The following is a 14435-nucleotide window of genomic DNA, read 5'->3' as shown; positions in this document are numbered from 1 at the left end:
ATTAGTAGGCGGGAAGGAAACAGGGAAACACCTCTCTAGAAGGCTCCTAACCAACAACGTGGAGACCAAAAGCTCTCCAGCTCATTAGCAACACCACAAGCATCCAGCCAACCTGATTTTTAATTGGTTCTTTTTGTCTGCAGTGGAATTTTTATAGAGGCACTGTGAAGAATACTACATGTTTATTACTCAGCTAACAAAAAATGTTTCTGGCTGTTTCACCACTAAATCATCCTCCCCAGTTCGAACAATAAATGTTGAAAGGGCATGAGTGAGACTTGCTGCTACCTTCGGCCATCATTCAGCACTTGTGCTGGAAACCAAGCAAGCAAAGCAAATCACAATTCACAGCTTGGGCTGTTGGTTTTGAAGCTCTTTATGACAAGGTGACAAACCCAACTTCCTTGGTCCCTCCTTATAGAGCAGCTGAAGCCAGCAGGACTCCCCCATTAGTTAGTCTCAAGACTAACTGACTATTTATGCTTGGAATTAATGGAAACACTGTCATTTCTGCAATGGAGGCAGATGTCAATGTGCCCCCACAAAGATTAGTGCCAAAGGGAAATTTTAGATGGGGATTTTGGGGCTGATTGGCACAGAAATGTGTTCCCAGAGCAGTGAAGTGGGGATTTCAGTTTTGCCTGAGAGACCCGAGCTTATCCACCATGGACAGACAAAAGCCTGGGCCAAATCACAGAATCATAGAATAGAATCATGGAATAATATGGGTTGGGAAGGACCTTAAAGATCAGCCAGTCCCACCCCCCTGCCCTGGCAGGGACACCTTCCACTAGCCCAGGTTGCCCAAAGCCCCGTCCAACCTGGCCTTGAACCCTTCCAGGGAGGGGGCAGCCACAGCTGCTCTGGGCAACCTGTGCCAGGGCCTCACCACCCTCACAGGGAAGAATGTCTTCCTTCTATCTAGACTGAATCGACCCTCTTTCGGTTTAAAACCATTCCCCCTTGTCCTAAACACAAGAGGCAAACTGGGGAGGCAAAGCTGCTTTGCGGGGCTGACCGCAAGGCAGCCCCTAGAAATCAAACTCCAGTGATCCTTTGAGAGTTGAATCCATCCAGTTGGACACCTAAAGCCCAGTTCTACCCCAGTACCCCAGGCCATCTGCTCACCCAGAGCCACCTCTGCCCCAAGGAGAATGGTGGAGAAACAGCCCCAAATTACCTTCTGCCTTTCCAGCTCAGCACAAACCAACCAAAGAGTGTGGGATGCGAGGCAGCTGGTGACACCGGTGCACTGATAATGGGGCACTAGGAGAGATGACAGAAGAGATGGGACAACGGTATGAGGATGGGTGAGATAACTAGGAACACACAGCCAAGCCCACAGTCCTATTTGCTGGGGACAAGGGCAAAGGAGGGTGGCCTCAGAGGGCGCTGGGGGGCACAGGGGCTGAAGAGACAGGGAAAGGATCATCCATGGTTTAGAAGACCTGGGGAGGGGCAAGATGGTGGGGAGACAAGATCTTGCGAGGTGGTGAGAGGGAGAGCAAGGCCTATGGAGACATCAGCTGAGGCAGGGGGAATAAAGCCCCGAGGGGGACGAGGCCTTGAGGAGGGGGACAAAGCCTTTAGGAGAAGGAAAAAAGCCTGGAGGCGGGGGAACACAAAATGTGGAGGAGCAAGATGAAATCTGGAGGTGGGGGAAAAAGCCTGGAAAAAGGGGGACAAGGCCTGGAGTGGGGGGATGAGGCCTGGAGGAGCAAGATGAAGCCTGGAGGTGGAGACGAAGCCTGGAAGAAGGGGGAAGGAGGCCTTGAGGAGAGGGATGAGGCCTGGGGACGAGGTGTGGGGGAGTCTAGGTCTGGAGAAGGGGAAGGCCTGGAGAGGCTGGTACGGCCTGTAGGGACAACGCTGCCGGGGGAGGCGGGTGACAACAAGCCCCTGAGGAGGGGGAGACTCCCGGGGGCAGCCCCCGGCCCTCACCTACCTGCGTCCCCGCCTCCGCCAGGCCCGGCCAGGGGCAGCCGCAGCGGAACTGTGGACGCCGTTGCCATGGCACCCCCCACTTCCGGCCTCTCCCGGAGGTGGAGGAAGGCGGAAGTGGGAGGGGTGTAGGCCGCGCTACGGCGGCCGGGTGGGGACACGGCGCGGGGGAGGCGAAGCGCGGCCGGGAGCGGCGGGAGCGGTTGGGAAGATGCTGGAGACGGCGGCGGCGGCCGAGCCGGAGCTGGACCCCGAGGACTTGGTGCATTTTTCGGTGGGCGATTTGCCCAGCCGCGGTTACGGCGTGATGGGCGAGATCCGGCGGCAGGGCAAGCTCTGCGACGTGACTCTCAAGGTGCGGCCCGGCCCCTGAGGGGGAGCGGGGGGACCCCCGGCCCCTGAGGGGGAGCGGGGGGGATCTCCCCAGTCCTTTTGCCGCCGTCCACTCGGACCCCTTGGGTGGGGGTCAAGGCGGGGAGCTGAGGGCCCCTTTGGTGGAGGGAGAGGAGTGAGCTGAGGGCCCCTTTGGTGGGGAGTAAGGGAGGGTGAGGGCCCCCCCCGGCCCCTTTGGTGGGGACCAGGGGGAACTGAGGGTCCCCCTTTTGGCAGCGGAGAAGGATGGTGCTGAGACACACACCTCACCCCCCTGGGTGGGGTATCAGGGGATGTTGAGCCTCCCCTTCGGGGAGGGGGCTCTGTGAAAGCCCCTTGGGATTGGGGGGGGGGGGGGTGTGCTGAGCACCCTTAGCTCAAGGTGGGTGCTGGGACATGCTGATGGCACCCCATCCCTGACGCTGCCTCTCACCCAGGGCACGGGGACGAGCTGTCGTGGTTTTTCCAGAAGTCAGGCAGAGTGGTTCAAGAAAATGTCTTGTTTTGGGAGGAAACGAGGCACCCCAGATGACACCCCACACACACCCAACACACCCCACACCCCCCCCTGCGTTTCGGTGGTGGTTCCTGCACTGAGGAGTGGTTTGGGAGGTCACACTGTGGGTGAGATTGATGCAGGTTTACAGACCAACCTCTGCTCCAACCCGTGGGAGAAGAGTCCTTTTCCCTAGGAAACCTTTAATTTTTAAGAGCGTCCACTCTCTTACATCAAAGAAGTAATCTATAACCTTGGTAGATCCTCAGGACTGTGTGCCTGGCTCTGCGGGGGTGGGCTGTAAGGGCTTTGAGAGTGGCCCATGGAGATGCTGGAGCCCTTCAGACCAGGAGCTCGCAGGCAGAGGAGTTTGTTGTGGGGTGGGTGCGACGTGCAACTCTTAGGACTGCTTGAGTCATTCCAGAATTAAGTCTGAAGTTTAATTAAACGTGAAGGTGTTTCCCAGCCTACTCATGCTGAAACTTTTCATCTGCCTCCCGCTTCTGGAGAAGGAGCCAGCGAGGGTTGTGCCTGTCGTGGAGACTGTGGGATGTGTGTTTGGGGTGCACCCTTGGGGCTGCTCCATCCCCGTAGATCAGCTATTACAGCCTCCTGGAATGATGGATTACTTTGCAGGCTGAAATGCTCGTTGTGAAGAGCACAGCTGTGTGCTGACCTTCCTTGGCAGAGGTTGTTACCTTCTCTAAGACGTGGTATTCGTGATAGTCTGGGCTGTAACTTGGGGGGTATTATGTGATAAAACCAGTTAGTGGTGAAGAGGGCCATTTTATTAGACTTGTATTTGTATTATTGAGGTGGCTTCGTGTTGCAGAAGATGATGCTCAGGTCCTATGAGTCCCACATCTCTGGAATCACAGCTGTGTGTTCCCTTGCTGGGGTTGGGCTGCTCTGCCTGGTCCGAAGGGACACAATAGCAATGAGGTATATGACCCTGGCCTTATCTCAAATAAATGCCTGACCATTGTTTTGCAAAACTCTACTGAATAAGTTTTCATTCCTGTGGATTTCCCATAGCAAAGTGCTTTTTAATTCTTGCTTAACTCACTTTGTCTATCTTATGCAGTAGAGTGCGGAAGCATTTAAAGTATCGAGGGCTGAAGGACCTCTCCAGTCCACTTGTCAGAATGAGCACCCTGATGGTGCTGGGCACCTTCATGGATGAGGGCACCGTGCTTGGCCCCGCTCCCTTTTGTCCTTTTATTATATTTTGTTCCAGGGATTGTTGCTGTCTGGGGAGGGTGGAGAGCCTTTCATCCCTCCAGAGGTTTCAAATCTATTAAGAAAGATGTCTCTGTCGTTCTTAAACCGAGTCTTAACTTCCTCCACTGCCTGGTTAATCCCAAAGAGAGATCCCAACAATACCCGATACATTTGACAGAGGGCTGACAGAGCAATTCCGTGTTGGTTCAAACAGTCTGGTTTTTCCCTCGTACACACGCAGCCTCAGAATCCAAAGTACTTTGCTTGATTTCTCTTGTATTGAGTCATCATGTCAAAATATCCCACCTCTTCGCCGCTTCTGCCTCTTGACAGCAGATTTCTCAGTGCCCGCATGTCCTGTGGCAATTGAATTAATGCAGCCTGCTGAATCCGAGCCAAGCCTTTCCTCCCTGTTGTTCAGTACAGGGTGTCTTCTCTAGCTGTGGAATGTTTAAGGAGTAATTTTTCTTAGCTCGACTTTGGAGGTGGCTTTGAATCAGTAGCCACCTTGCACAGCGCTGACGCAAAACACGCTCTCCCCTGACCTTGCTCAGGAACGCTTTCTGCGTGCGTTGGTGAAGCTGTAAATCCAGAAGGAGCCTGCCAAGTGAGTTGTATGGCAAGGACGACGTTTGAATACTTCTTACCCAAAAAGAAGGCAGGAGGAGCACTGAAATGCACTTAATACCTGAAGGAGACTGTAGCATGGGTCCTGATGGCATGTCACACCACTGAAGCGAGCTGGTTGCCCTTTTTAAAAGTCCTAATAATGTCACAACAATGAAGAAAAAAAGCTGCCAAACACCAGTTCGGGCTAGAAGTTGGATTCCTCCTGGTGTGACCAGCGTTCAGGCTCACGGCTGAAACGGGAGCGAGCAGCGTTGTCACAGCACAGTTCAGGTTTTTAGTGGTTTGTTACCGATATCAGCGTTGGGGTCAAGGGCTGTAAATGATTCTCCCTGCTCACACAAATGTTTGCTATACAAACAGGCCTAAAATTGTGAGGAAGTGTTGGCACTCTCGTTTGTTTGTTTTCATTATTCCCCTCGTAATAGCCAGGCGAGCATTCATTCAGTAAATAGGAGGAGCAGAATTCCTTCTCCTGTCTCAGAAACCATCTTGCTGTAGCTCACGCTGCTCTGCGGGAGATGGTGCTGCCTCAGCAGCGTACAGCAGCTGGTTTTAGATGCGATTAAAAGCACAAAGTGCTGATTTGACTGGGCTCCCTTGGAGCTCCGATTATTCAAACTCAGCTTAGGGAAATCTGTCACTACTTCTCGTGATGGCCCATGTGAAAACAAAGTTTCAGAGGGCAGTAAGCGAGCTGTACGTCTTCCCAGAGGCTTATGATGTGTTCATCAAGAGCCAAAGCTCCTTTCCTGCGTGGATGGTGGAGCCTACAGATTTGAAAAGTCCTTTTCTATTCCTGTCTCTTAAATAGCTGCAGGTCAGAGCTCCTCTTGAAGATGTTCCATCACAGGCATCTGTCCTTTCAGTCTCCCTTTGGCAGCTCTCTGAAGTGTTTGCTTCTACCAAACCATCCTAAAATTATTCTTTAAGTAAATGTGAGTAAACTGGAGGGAGGAGGGAGGGCAAGGAGGCACACCTTGTTCTGTGGTTAGTTCATTTTCCTCTGGTGAAAGTAGCATTTTTGCTTACTAAAGCCAAATTTCTGCTACTGCTCTCTTCTGTCAGGAGACTGTGTCTCAGCGTGGCCTTGTCTGGTTTAAAAAACCCAACCTGTTTGCCAGTTTAACCCAACCAGGGTAATATTATGAAAAAATCTTCCAGGTGAGACTTGAGTTTCTCTCCTCATCCAGTATTGGTGGTGTTGGCAAAGCTGATGGTTGTTGTGTCTGTGATGGGGAAACACCAAGCCTGGAGTAATCAAGAGTGCAGAAAGGAAACTTTTTTTTTTTTTGAGTTTGGTGGGGTTTGAGGCTTTTAGCTGCAAATACGGTCATGTCAAGCAGTTTGAAGACTGGTAAACTTAATTCCAATTTGGTTTTCAGTTTTGATCTATGCGCTTTAAGATGTGATAGTGACTCTGAAATCAGGGTGTCCAGCAAAACCGGCAGAGAAGCAGCTCTTCTCCTCGCACCTCTCCATGCCCTGCATCTGGGGCAAAACTGGGCTTTCCAGTGATGGACTGAAGCTTGAATTGTCCAGATTTCTGAGACTTGAAATGGGCTGTGAGTGGCAAAATCGATATATGTGCTAGGGAAATGTTCAAATTTAATGTGCTTGGCGTTCCTGGCTGTGGAGCAGAACCTGCTGTGGGTCAGATGTTACTGACAGCTGGCTTTTTCAGATGAAATCAGTGAGTTTTGACTTCTCCTCCACCTGCTGTTTTTCCCCAGGAGCCGGATATAAAGCATTTTCTTTCAGGCTATCTTCATGTTAGGAGACCTTTGGGTGGTTTTTCTGGCTGCCTTGTTTGTGGTGCTGTCGTGCTCCTGTCCAGGCACTGCTCCACTTCTCCCCAGAGCTCCTTCTTTCCAAGAGCATTTCACCCTTAGCATCGCTTTCTGCCTAAACATGAGCTAGGAGTCTTCAGTTATTTCCACTCTCAGCACTGCTGTTGATTTTGCCTTATTGGTAGAAATTAATTAGCTACTTACTAAGCTCACTGGATGAGAAAAGCTCTGTGTTAAAGGTTTGGGGCCTCATTGCTTTGGTTTCCTGCACACAATAGTGCAGCAGAACCTTTCCCACTTATTTTACAGTGGATTTGCAGTCTTTTTTTTCTACACGTGTGTGCTCAAAGCATTTTGGACCTCACAAATAATTGCTGCAAAATGAGAAGAATTTCAGTTCACTGGTGAGTGAAGGTATTTGGGGGTGTTTAGTCCCTGATCTGCTTTTTAATTGCAGAAAAGAAGCTACTCAATATTTGTGCTCTTCCTGAGCATTGTGTTTTGCAGACAAATACCCTCTCAAGATGAAAGCTGCTTGGGCAGCTTTGTTTTCTGGAGTTTGCCTCTCACTTTAAGCCAAGGTACAAGTGCTCTCTGGGGACACATCAGCGGCTTGCTGGAAGCCTGTGGACTGCATCACACCATAAAACAGGGAAGCAATACTCATCCTCTTCCTTCATTGACAAATTTGAGGTCCTTAGAGCTCCTGCTCACTGCAATCAGAGCCAGAGGAGAACTGAGTGCCAGGCTGGCACCTCCAACAATCTTGGCTAAAGCTCTGTCAAAAGAGCGAAGGTTTGTGCCTTTCCAAATCCTCAAAGAGTGAAGCTGATGTGAGCTCCTCTTACTGAGCTGCTTCTATTCTGGTTTTGAATCACTCAAATGCCATATTTCCGTGACTAACTTCCAGACTTCTCATTAGAAAAGTCTGAAAAAAATAACACAAGCCTGGCAAGTTAAAATAGTTCCAAGCTGTGGAGGGGTTATGTTATTTGTTTCATATACAATCCGAATCAGTCTGATAGTCCTGTTGGCTTTCCTCCCCTTCTAACCACAGTTTTTCCAAAGCAAACTATTAACTCGAAACCGCCCCACACTCCAGCAGATGCCCCCGAGAGAGCTGCTGCCTGCCAAACAGAGGCAGAGGTGGAGGAGCCTCCCTTTGTCCCGCCATGGCAGATAAGTGGAATTCCAGACAGCTTAGGCTGTGTGCGTAATTTCGGCAGGGTCCTGGAAAACCCTGGGCTTGGCTGCTCTGCAGATGTTTGAGCACGTCTGTGAGATCCTTAAGGAAAAGGAGCTTGGTAGGAGAGAGCATATCTTTTTATTTGAGGAGCTGGTAGATTTAAAAAACAGATAATCTATTATGCATGTGAGACCTTTGGGTTAAGGATCTTACTTAAATCTTGTCATACAGCAGTAACGAGCTACTTTGGATTACGATTGGGGTTGTTTTTTCACTCGAGTTCTCAGCGTCAGTGCTGTTCCCCTTATATAAAAGACGAGTATTTTTAGTGCTTTATGAAGACATTAAACCTGAAGTGTTAGCAGAAATCACACATTTCTGCACTGAGCTTTTTTACTCCGTTTCTTTGAGCATAGCAAAAAGACTTTCCTGTCTGACTTCCAAACCCACTTGCTCTGGTTTTTGTTTGCTTCTCCTTAAAGCAAAAGTTATCCTACAGCTTCAGGTGGGCTTTGGGTATTTAAGCTGGTGTCTGGGAGGGGCACTGGCAGGTATTTTGTGCCCAGCTAGGAGCAGGATGCTGTGGGATGAGTTCAGAGCAGAGGCTGGATGTTCTTTCTCTGTGTTGCCATCGGAGTTGTCAGAACAGAGATTTGGCGTTAGTGTTGTGAAGAGGCTGGGGGGAATGTGGCAGGGAACCGGGGTGCTGGAAGGGCCCTCAGCTGTTGAGTTACCCTCAAGTTTGGCTTTGCTAGTCTTTCAGGAGTGTGAAGGAGGGCAGGGCTGGAGGAGATCCCCCCTGGGATGCTCCCTGTCCCTGTGGGAAATGGAGGGACCAGGGTCCAGCAAAACAGTTGGGCTCCTCTGAACTGGAAGTGAATTATCTGGGAACGTGTGTTTGTTGTACATGCAGAAGGGATGGCTTTTCTGGTTCAAAACAATTAGTTACCATTATATCAGCAGGACTTTGATTAGTCTAGACCAGAAGGATGTCTGCCTTAATGGCATCAGTCTCTTTGCTTTGCACAAGCCAAGTTTGATCTAAACTTTTTCACTTCTCATCCAGCTACTCTTTGGGTGGGGAGGCAGGGTCTTTATTTCAACGCCTGAATTTTGATACAAGATCTCTTAAACTTTCCTGTTCCATTATCTTCCGCCTAGCAAAACTTTGCTACGATGGCTTGGACACCATCGTAGTCATGTCAGGAAAGATGGGGTGTGGTTTTTGGTGTTTGCTTTTTTTTTTGAGAAGATAACTCAAGAGACTTCTCAACTATGCAGGGTAATGATGTCATGAAAACAATAGATGCCTTTATGACACCTACAACATTTTTCTGTGGAGAAAGCTTCATTGTACCTTGGAACTTGCTCACATTTTGTGGATGTGGGAGAGCATGCCTTTTATTACCCAGTTAGAGAACATGTTGGAAAGGAATTCTGCGATATTTGTGGTCAGAAAGGATGTTTTGCAAGCAGTATTTTTCTACCTTAAAAGAAAGGCACCTAAAATGATGTGTTGTAAAATAGCACATCCTTGTGTAAAGGGGGAAATCTCGTGCAAGGAAAGGTGTTCTGCTCGGGCAGTGAAAGGCATGATAGTCCTGCCCAAAGGACTTATCCTCAAGCTTCTTCCCAGTGAGCTTGCTGATGTGGAGCTCCTGGGACATTTCTCTTTTTGGTGCTTGTATAAATAGCTAAATTTCCCTTAGCGATGTGCATATGATTAAGTTTGTGGTGGTTTCATTTGTGCCTGGAGACAGTCCTGAACTCCAGGCTCCAAAAGCAAAAGATAAATGCACTGATTTGTGTTTAACTCAATCAGAGCATCTGATTTCTCCAACATTGCAGGTATGACCACAGAACAGTCTATTCTTGCAAATGAGGGCTTCTACCTTCAGCTGAAAGCTGAAATCCCCAACTAAGACCGATCTAGATGCATGTCCCATGATGACACAGAGTAAGGGAGGCCAAATACTGGGTGACATCCCAATTTACAGCCATTTCTTAGCCATTTGCCCCATGACACCAGGTAGGAAATAAAATCTTGTTGCTGCTGTTGGACATGCCAGCTCTCTGGGGTGGTGGCATCCCGCTCTTTGGACACCTCAGTCCTGGAGTGTATACAGCAGTATATAAAATAAAAAGGAAGGCCATATGAGACAACTTTTTAATATGGATGGAAAGGGCAGCCAGTTCCAAAGGCCAAGTTCAAGCTGCTCTGTAAAATCAAAATGGGGACTGAGAAACTGTCCCTGCCAGCCACACATAGTAAGGACAAAAATGGGGGTTTTCCTCAACCAAAGCTTTTTCTATTTTTTTTTTTTTAATGTTCTGCTGGTACTTCTGGAATTAGTGGGCTGTGATGGATTTTGAGCAAGGGGAAGCCTGTCAATGGTAGGGTGGAATGATATCAAGAAGTACATGAGCTCTTTTTACTTTGGCATTCCGTGAGCATCAGGCATAGGAAAGCATATTTATTTGGTCATGAGGAAGGGAGATCATTTGGCTGTGGAGATAGGGAGCACTTTTTGAAACAGAAGATGCAAGGATGAGTCGAGGGGACATGCACTGTGTGCTCATCCTCGGACACATTTTTCATCTTCTGCAGGAAAAACAGGTATTGTCCTTTGCCTGCAGCAAGAAATTTAGTTCTTCCTTCGGGACTTGCCATTAAGTGCTGATGGTATCAACATAATGATAGCTTCTAGACCAAACATCCCAATTTATAAATCTCCCTGAGGGCCCTCCATCATTACAGGAATAAGTTTAAAAAAAAAAAAAAAAAAAAAGGTAGGTTTTGTTTTGTCCAGTACCAGGAAACAGTTTCTGTTCAGCTGTTGACGATCACGGCGGGGATCAGCTCTTTGCTGATGCAGCTCCATGAATCTGGCTGCTGACAGGGGCTGGTCCCAGCTTTCCCCTTTCCCCTGCTACAACAGCAGAAAATTATTCCCTTTTTTGTACAGCTTCTTTCACTTTTCTTGCTCTGAACAGCGAGGTCAGGCGAGCACTAGCACCAGCGCAAGGGGTGCAGTTGTGAACTACGTGGCTTCATCTGCACCATCTGGCTGCACCCCACGTGTAGGTGTGGACTGAGCTGGGACAGGAGGTCAAGCCCTGCACGGGGGTTTCTCTCTGCAGGCAACCAAAACAAACAGGTTACTTCAAACCCTGCCTTGCCTGGGCAGGGTCATTCCCAGTGTGGTTAATCTGCTAATTACCCAAGGTGAAACCCTTCCCTTCACGCAGGGCGAGTACCACACTGGGGGAACAATCCTGTCCCGTGTTGCTGCTCAGAGCCAGAAGGGTGGTGCTGCCCAGGCGCAAGGTGTTTCATCCCTCTGATGATACAGCTCTCATTAACCTGTTAGGAATCTTGCTGATTGACTATAAATGATTGCTTTTGGAATAGCCAGGTGTATTATCTATAATAAGGTCGTTTGGCAGCAGCATGTCATGGGGTGAAATGATGGCAAAGCCGCCCTGAAACTGGAACGTGGTGGAAAGCTTCAGCTCTGGGCAGACTCTTGGACCATGCTAAAATCTGTTGTATTTGTACTTAGAGCCTAAAGCATCTCTTGTGGTTTTATCCCTTTCTGCCTTTCCTAAGGAGAAATGAGGACGGTGGAGATGTAGTTTAATATACGCATCTGTCAGAGAGGCAAGGTCAAAAAAAAAAAAAAAGGGGGTTGTGCTGCAAGCAGGACACAGAGGTATGGAGCTGCAGTGCTGAACACCTTGGAAGAAAAAGGGCAGGTGGTTGCAGACAGTATTTGTCTGGTTCAGTGGTGATGTTGTCAGTACCTGTCTGGGTGCCACGGTCCCTCATCACTGCCCAGAGTGACAGCACAATGGTACGTGGAGAACTGCAGCACTGGCAAAGGATGTGGGAAGCTCTGATTGACCTTGCGCTCAGCAGAAAGGGAGAGGGAAGCATGAGCTGTGCTGCTGAGCTGCTCAAGGGTTGGGAAATCCCAGGGGTGCAGCAAACTGCATAAATCCCAGTGACTGAAATGGGTGAATTTAACCATGGCACAGATGGCTATCTGACACACAGAACCATTGTTTAAAAACTAAATCTGTTTTAAAAACAAATTTCAAGCTGGTGTTGCTTTTGTACTTTACAGTTATTTTCCTAAACAGAGGGCTTTTTCTTGTTGTTGGGTAATGCTGTAGACTTGTTTGTTTTGAGTAAATACAACCTTGCTTTTGAAATTGGCATTAGCTTTGGTTGAAACTAGGGGATCGCGATGCGTTTGAAGCAGGTGTATCATTTTAATGGGTGCCTGTTCAATTTTAATGCTGCATGTTGTTTTTAAAAAGGCAAAATGACATTTGTATAGCTGTGATTTTTTTTTTTTTTTTTTTTTGGCAAATTATTTTCGGGTGGAAATGAAGTGCAACTAAAATGTTTTTCCTGCATGCTCAACCACGTTCTGCACTGCCTGGATGGGAACACTCATCCAAACATGTCTTGTAGTTGAGAGAGATATTAAACCGAAGTATTGCAGCTGGACTGACTTCCTTCCAGGCACTATGATGTCTTTCAAAATTCTGGAGAGGTGAGGCCTTGTTCTTTCACCTTATTTCAAGCCAGAGAAATATTGCAAGCAGAAACGGAACTTTTCTGTGGTTTGGGATGTTTGAGACACCCGGGAAGGGGTTCCTCTGTAGAAGCTGGTTGCTCCAGGACAGCTCCTAGTCGGTGACTCCCAGCACTGCACTCCTTTAGTTGCAAACATTTTTTTAAAAAAGAAAAGAGCCTGGAAGAAAATAGCCTGCAGTTTTTAATCAGCCTTTTGCCTTTGACCAAGGAACAGAGCTCTCTTGTGCTGCAGGCTTCATCTGTGGGCATATATCTCTTGCTTTAGCAGCAGTGTCTATCCCCCAGCTCCAAAATGACAGCGGTAACACTTAGACCTTGTTCTGCATGTGGCAGCGAGGAGCTGGGGAAGTGACAAGGACAGGCCAGGTCCTGCCACCAAGCTACCCAAGGCCTCCTGCAGCTCTTGCCAGCTCTGTGCGGTGCGTGCCAGGCGATGCACGAGAGGCGCAGCACGCAGGGGTGTAAATCGTGAGACCCATTTTTTAGCTTCATTGGTGTTTATTCCTCGTTGGGCTGGGCCAGGAGCAGCTGCTGTGGGCACAGCTGGTGGAGTGGCTTCATCCACTGGGTAGGAACAGGCTGGGAGCTTGCCGAGCAGGTCTGGCCTTTCTGAGCCTCGGGGATGGAACGTGGACAGGCTGAGCAGCGAGTTAGTCATTGTCAGCCAGGTTGTGGCTGGTCATATGTAAACTTTTCCCCAGTGGGAAGTCCCAAAGAAAAAAGCTTCAGCATTTAAGTCTCCTTATTTACCTGTTAATCCTGTACCTCTTGTGCTTCTCTCACGAGCAGCACCTTGACCACTCACTTACGCAGAGAGGCGAACAGGAGCGAGGTTGTTCCCGTGCACGTGTGCTCGACTTGGCAGTTAGCCATGCAGTGTAAGGAAATGAAAACCCCCAGCCCTGGACACAGTGAGGTTTTTATCAGCTTTCAGGGGTGTGCAGGTCCTTGAATCGCTTCCTTCCTCTTACGGGTTTTTCTCATTAAACTCGGTGTATTTATAAACATTAAGCCTGTTGTGTTAGAGAGGCCAGAGCAGAGTTTGCACTTGCTTACAGGAGGCTGTGTAAAGCCAGGGTGGGGGACCCTGCTTTACTTTCTTGTTACTTAAACAGTGCTGGGGCTTGTCGCCTTGAGCTCAGTCCCTCTTTGACCATGGGCTCCTTCACAAGTCCTAGCAGTCTGGACTTCTTTTGGCAGAGATCCCCCATCCCTCTGCATGCACACAAGGAAGCTGCTGCTGATTTTTTTGTGTTGAGGGACCATGGCCTTGCTCCTGTAGTACTGGTAGAGCTGTTAACTTCCATGCTTGTCCTTACCAGCTTGCTGCTGTAAAATATCCATCCTTCCTCTTGCTTTCATTACCTTATTTTTTTCTGCTTCATTCCATTCTCTCCTGGAACATCATTTTAGCCCTCGTCTGCCAACCAAGCCCTCTTACTCCAGGCTCTGTCCCCATCACAGTCTGGCTTCTGCTTGATGCCAGCACAGGAGAGCAGGAGGTGGAGATACAGCCTGAACTAAATTAATGACTGAGCGAGCAGAGAAGGGAACAGAGCAACAGAGTATTTGCTGGTATTTGTGGCACAGCTCTCAAGTCTTGGAGCCTCTGGGATGTTTTACATGTGGTTTTAGGTTGGTAGAAGAGATTGATACTGACCTTTACCCATCCTGAGTGAACAAGTTACTGTACAAGTGTGTAAGTGAGGTTGTTTTCCATGAGTCCGTGCTGTTGCACTCACTGCTTTTGCTCTGGGCATTGAGAAACCTGCAAAATCCAGGACAGCAAGGTCTGTGCAGGGGAATCCAGGCACAGTGGGCAGCATGGGCAGGGGTTCAGGCCACACCTAAGCTGACCAGGACAGAGACAAGGCTCTCCAAAATTGTTTCTGCCATTGCTGGGCTGGAGCAAGTCTTGGAAGCTGTTTGACTGGATGTTTGCAGTACTATTTTAAATTGGGAAGCTTGGGCAGAGCAGGCTTGCCCCAGCACCCGAGGCACACAGTGCCATGAGCTGACCACATGCTAAATGTTTGTCGTTGTGCAGGCAGGCACGCACGGCGAGCAGCTGGGTGGTCAAGCTGGTTTTAAAAAAATCTTGTAAACAGCATTTGTGGCAGTTGAGTATGCTTTTGTTTAAAAAGAAAAAAAAAATCCCACTTGCTTATGCATCTTGTGTAGTACTCAGTTCTTCTC

At 48.8% G+C, this 14435-nt stretch overlaps 2 protein-coding genes across 6 annotated transcripts in view; one reads left to right on the top strand and one right to left on the bottom strand.

Moving 5' to 3' along the window:
- Positions 1-2031, bottom strand: part of KIF9 (kinesin family member 9) — a 30205-nt gene extending 28174 nt beyond the window's left edge. For all 4 annotated transcript variants that reach the window (XM_074901057.1, XM_074901054.1, XM_074901056.1 and 1 more), the window contains exons 1-2: positions 1946-2031; positions 1181-1266 (exon numbers count right to left, since the gene is read on the bottom strand). The gene's annotated coding sequence lies outside the window, so the exon portion shown is untranslated. The remainder of the gene's footprint in view (positions 1-1180; positions 1267-1945) is intronic.
- Positions 2032-2084: 53 nt separating this feature from the next.
- KLHL18 (kelch like family member 18) overlaps positions 2085-14435 on the top strand; it is a 29157-nt gene continuing 16806 nt past the window's right edge. For both annotated transcript variants that reach the window (XM_074901059.1, XM_074901058.1), the window contains exon 1: positions 2085-2296. In XM_074901059.1, the coding sequence (XP_074757160.1) occupies positions 2153-2296 (144 nt within the window). In that variant the 5' untranslated portion in view covers positions 2085-2152. The remainder of the gene's footprint in view (positions 2297-14435) is intronic.

This window comes from Athene noctua, chromosome 2 (genome assembly GCF_965140245.1).
Source record: "Athene noctua chromosome 2, bAthNoc1.hap1.1, whole genome shotgun sequence".
Classification (NCBI taxonomy): domain Eukaryota; kingdom Metazoa; phylum Chordata; class Aves; order Strigiformes; family Strigidae; genus Athene; species Athene noctua.
The sequence above is the reverse complement of the archived record's forward strand: the minus strand, read 5'-3'. Positions and strand labels throughout refer to the sequence as shown.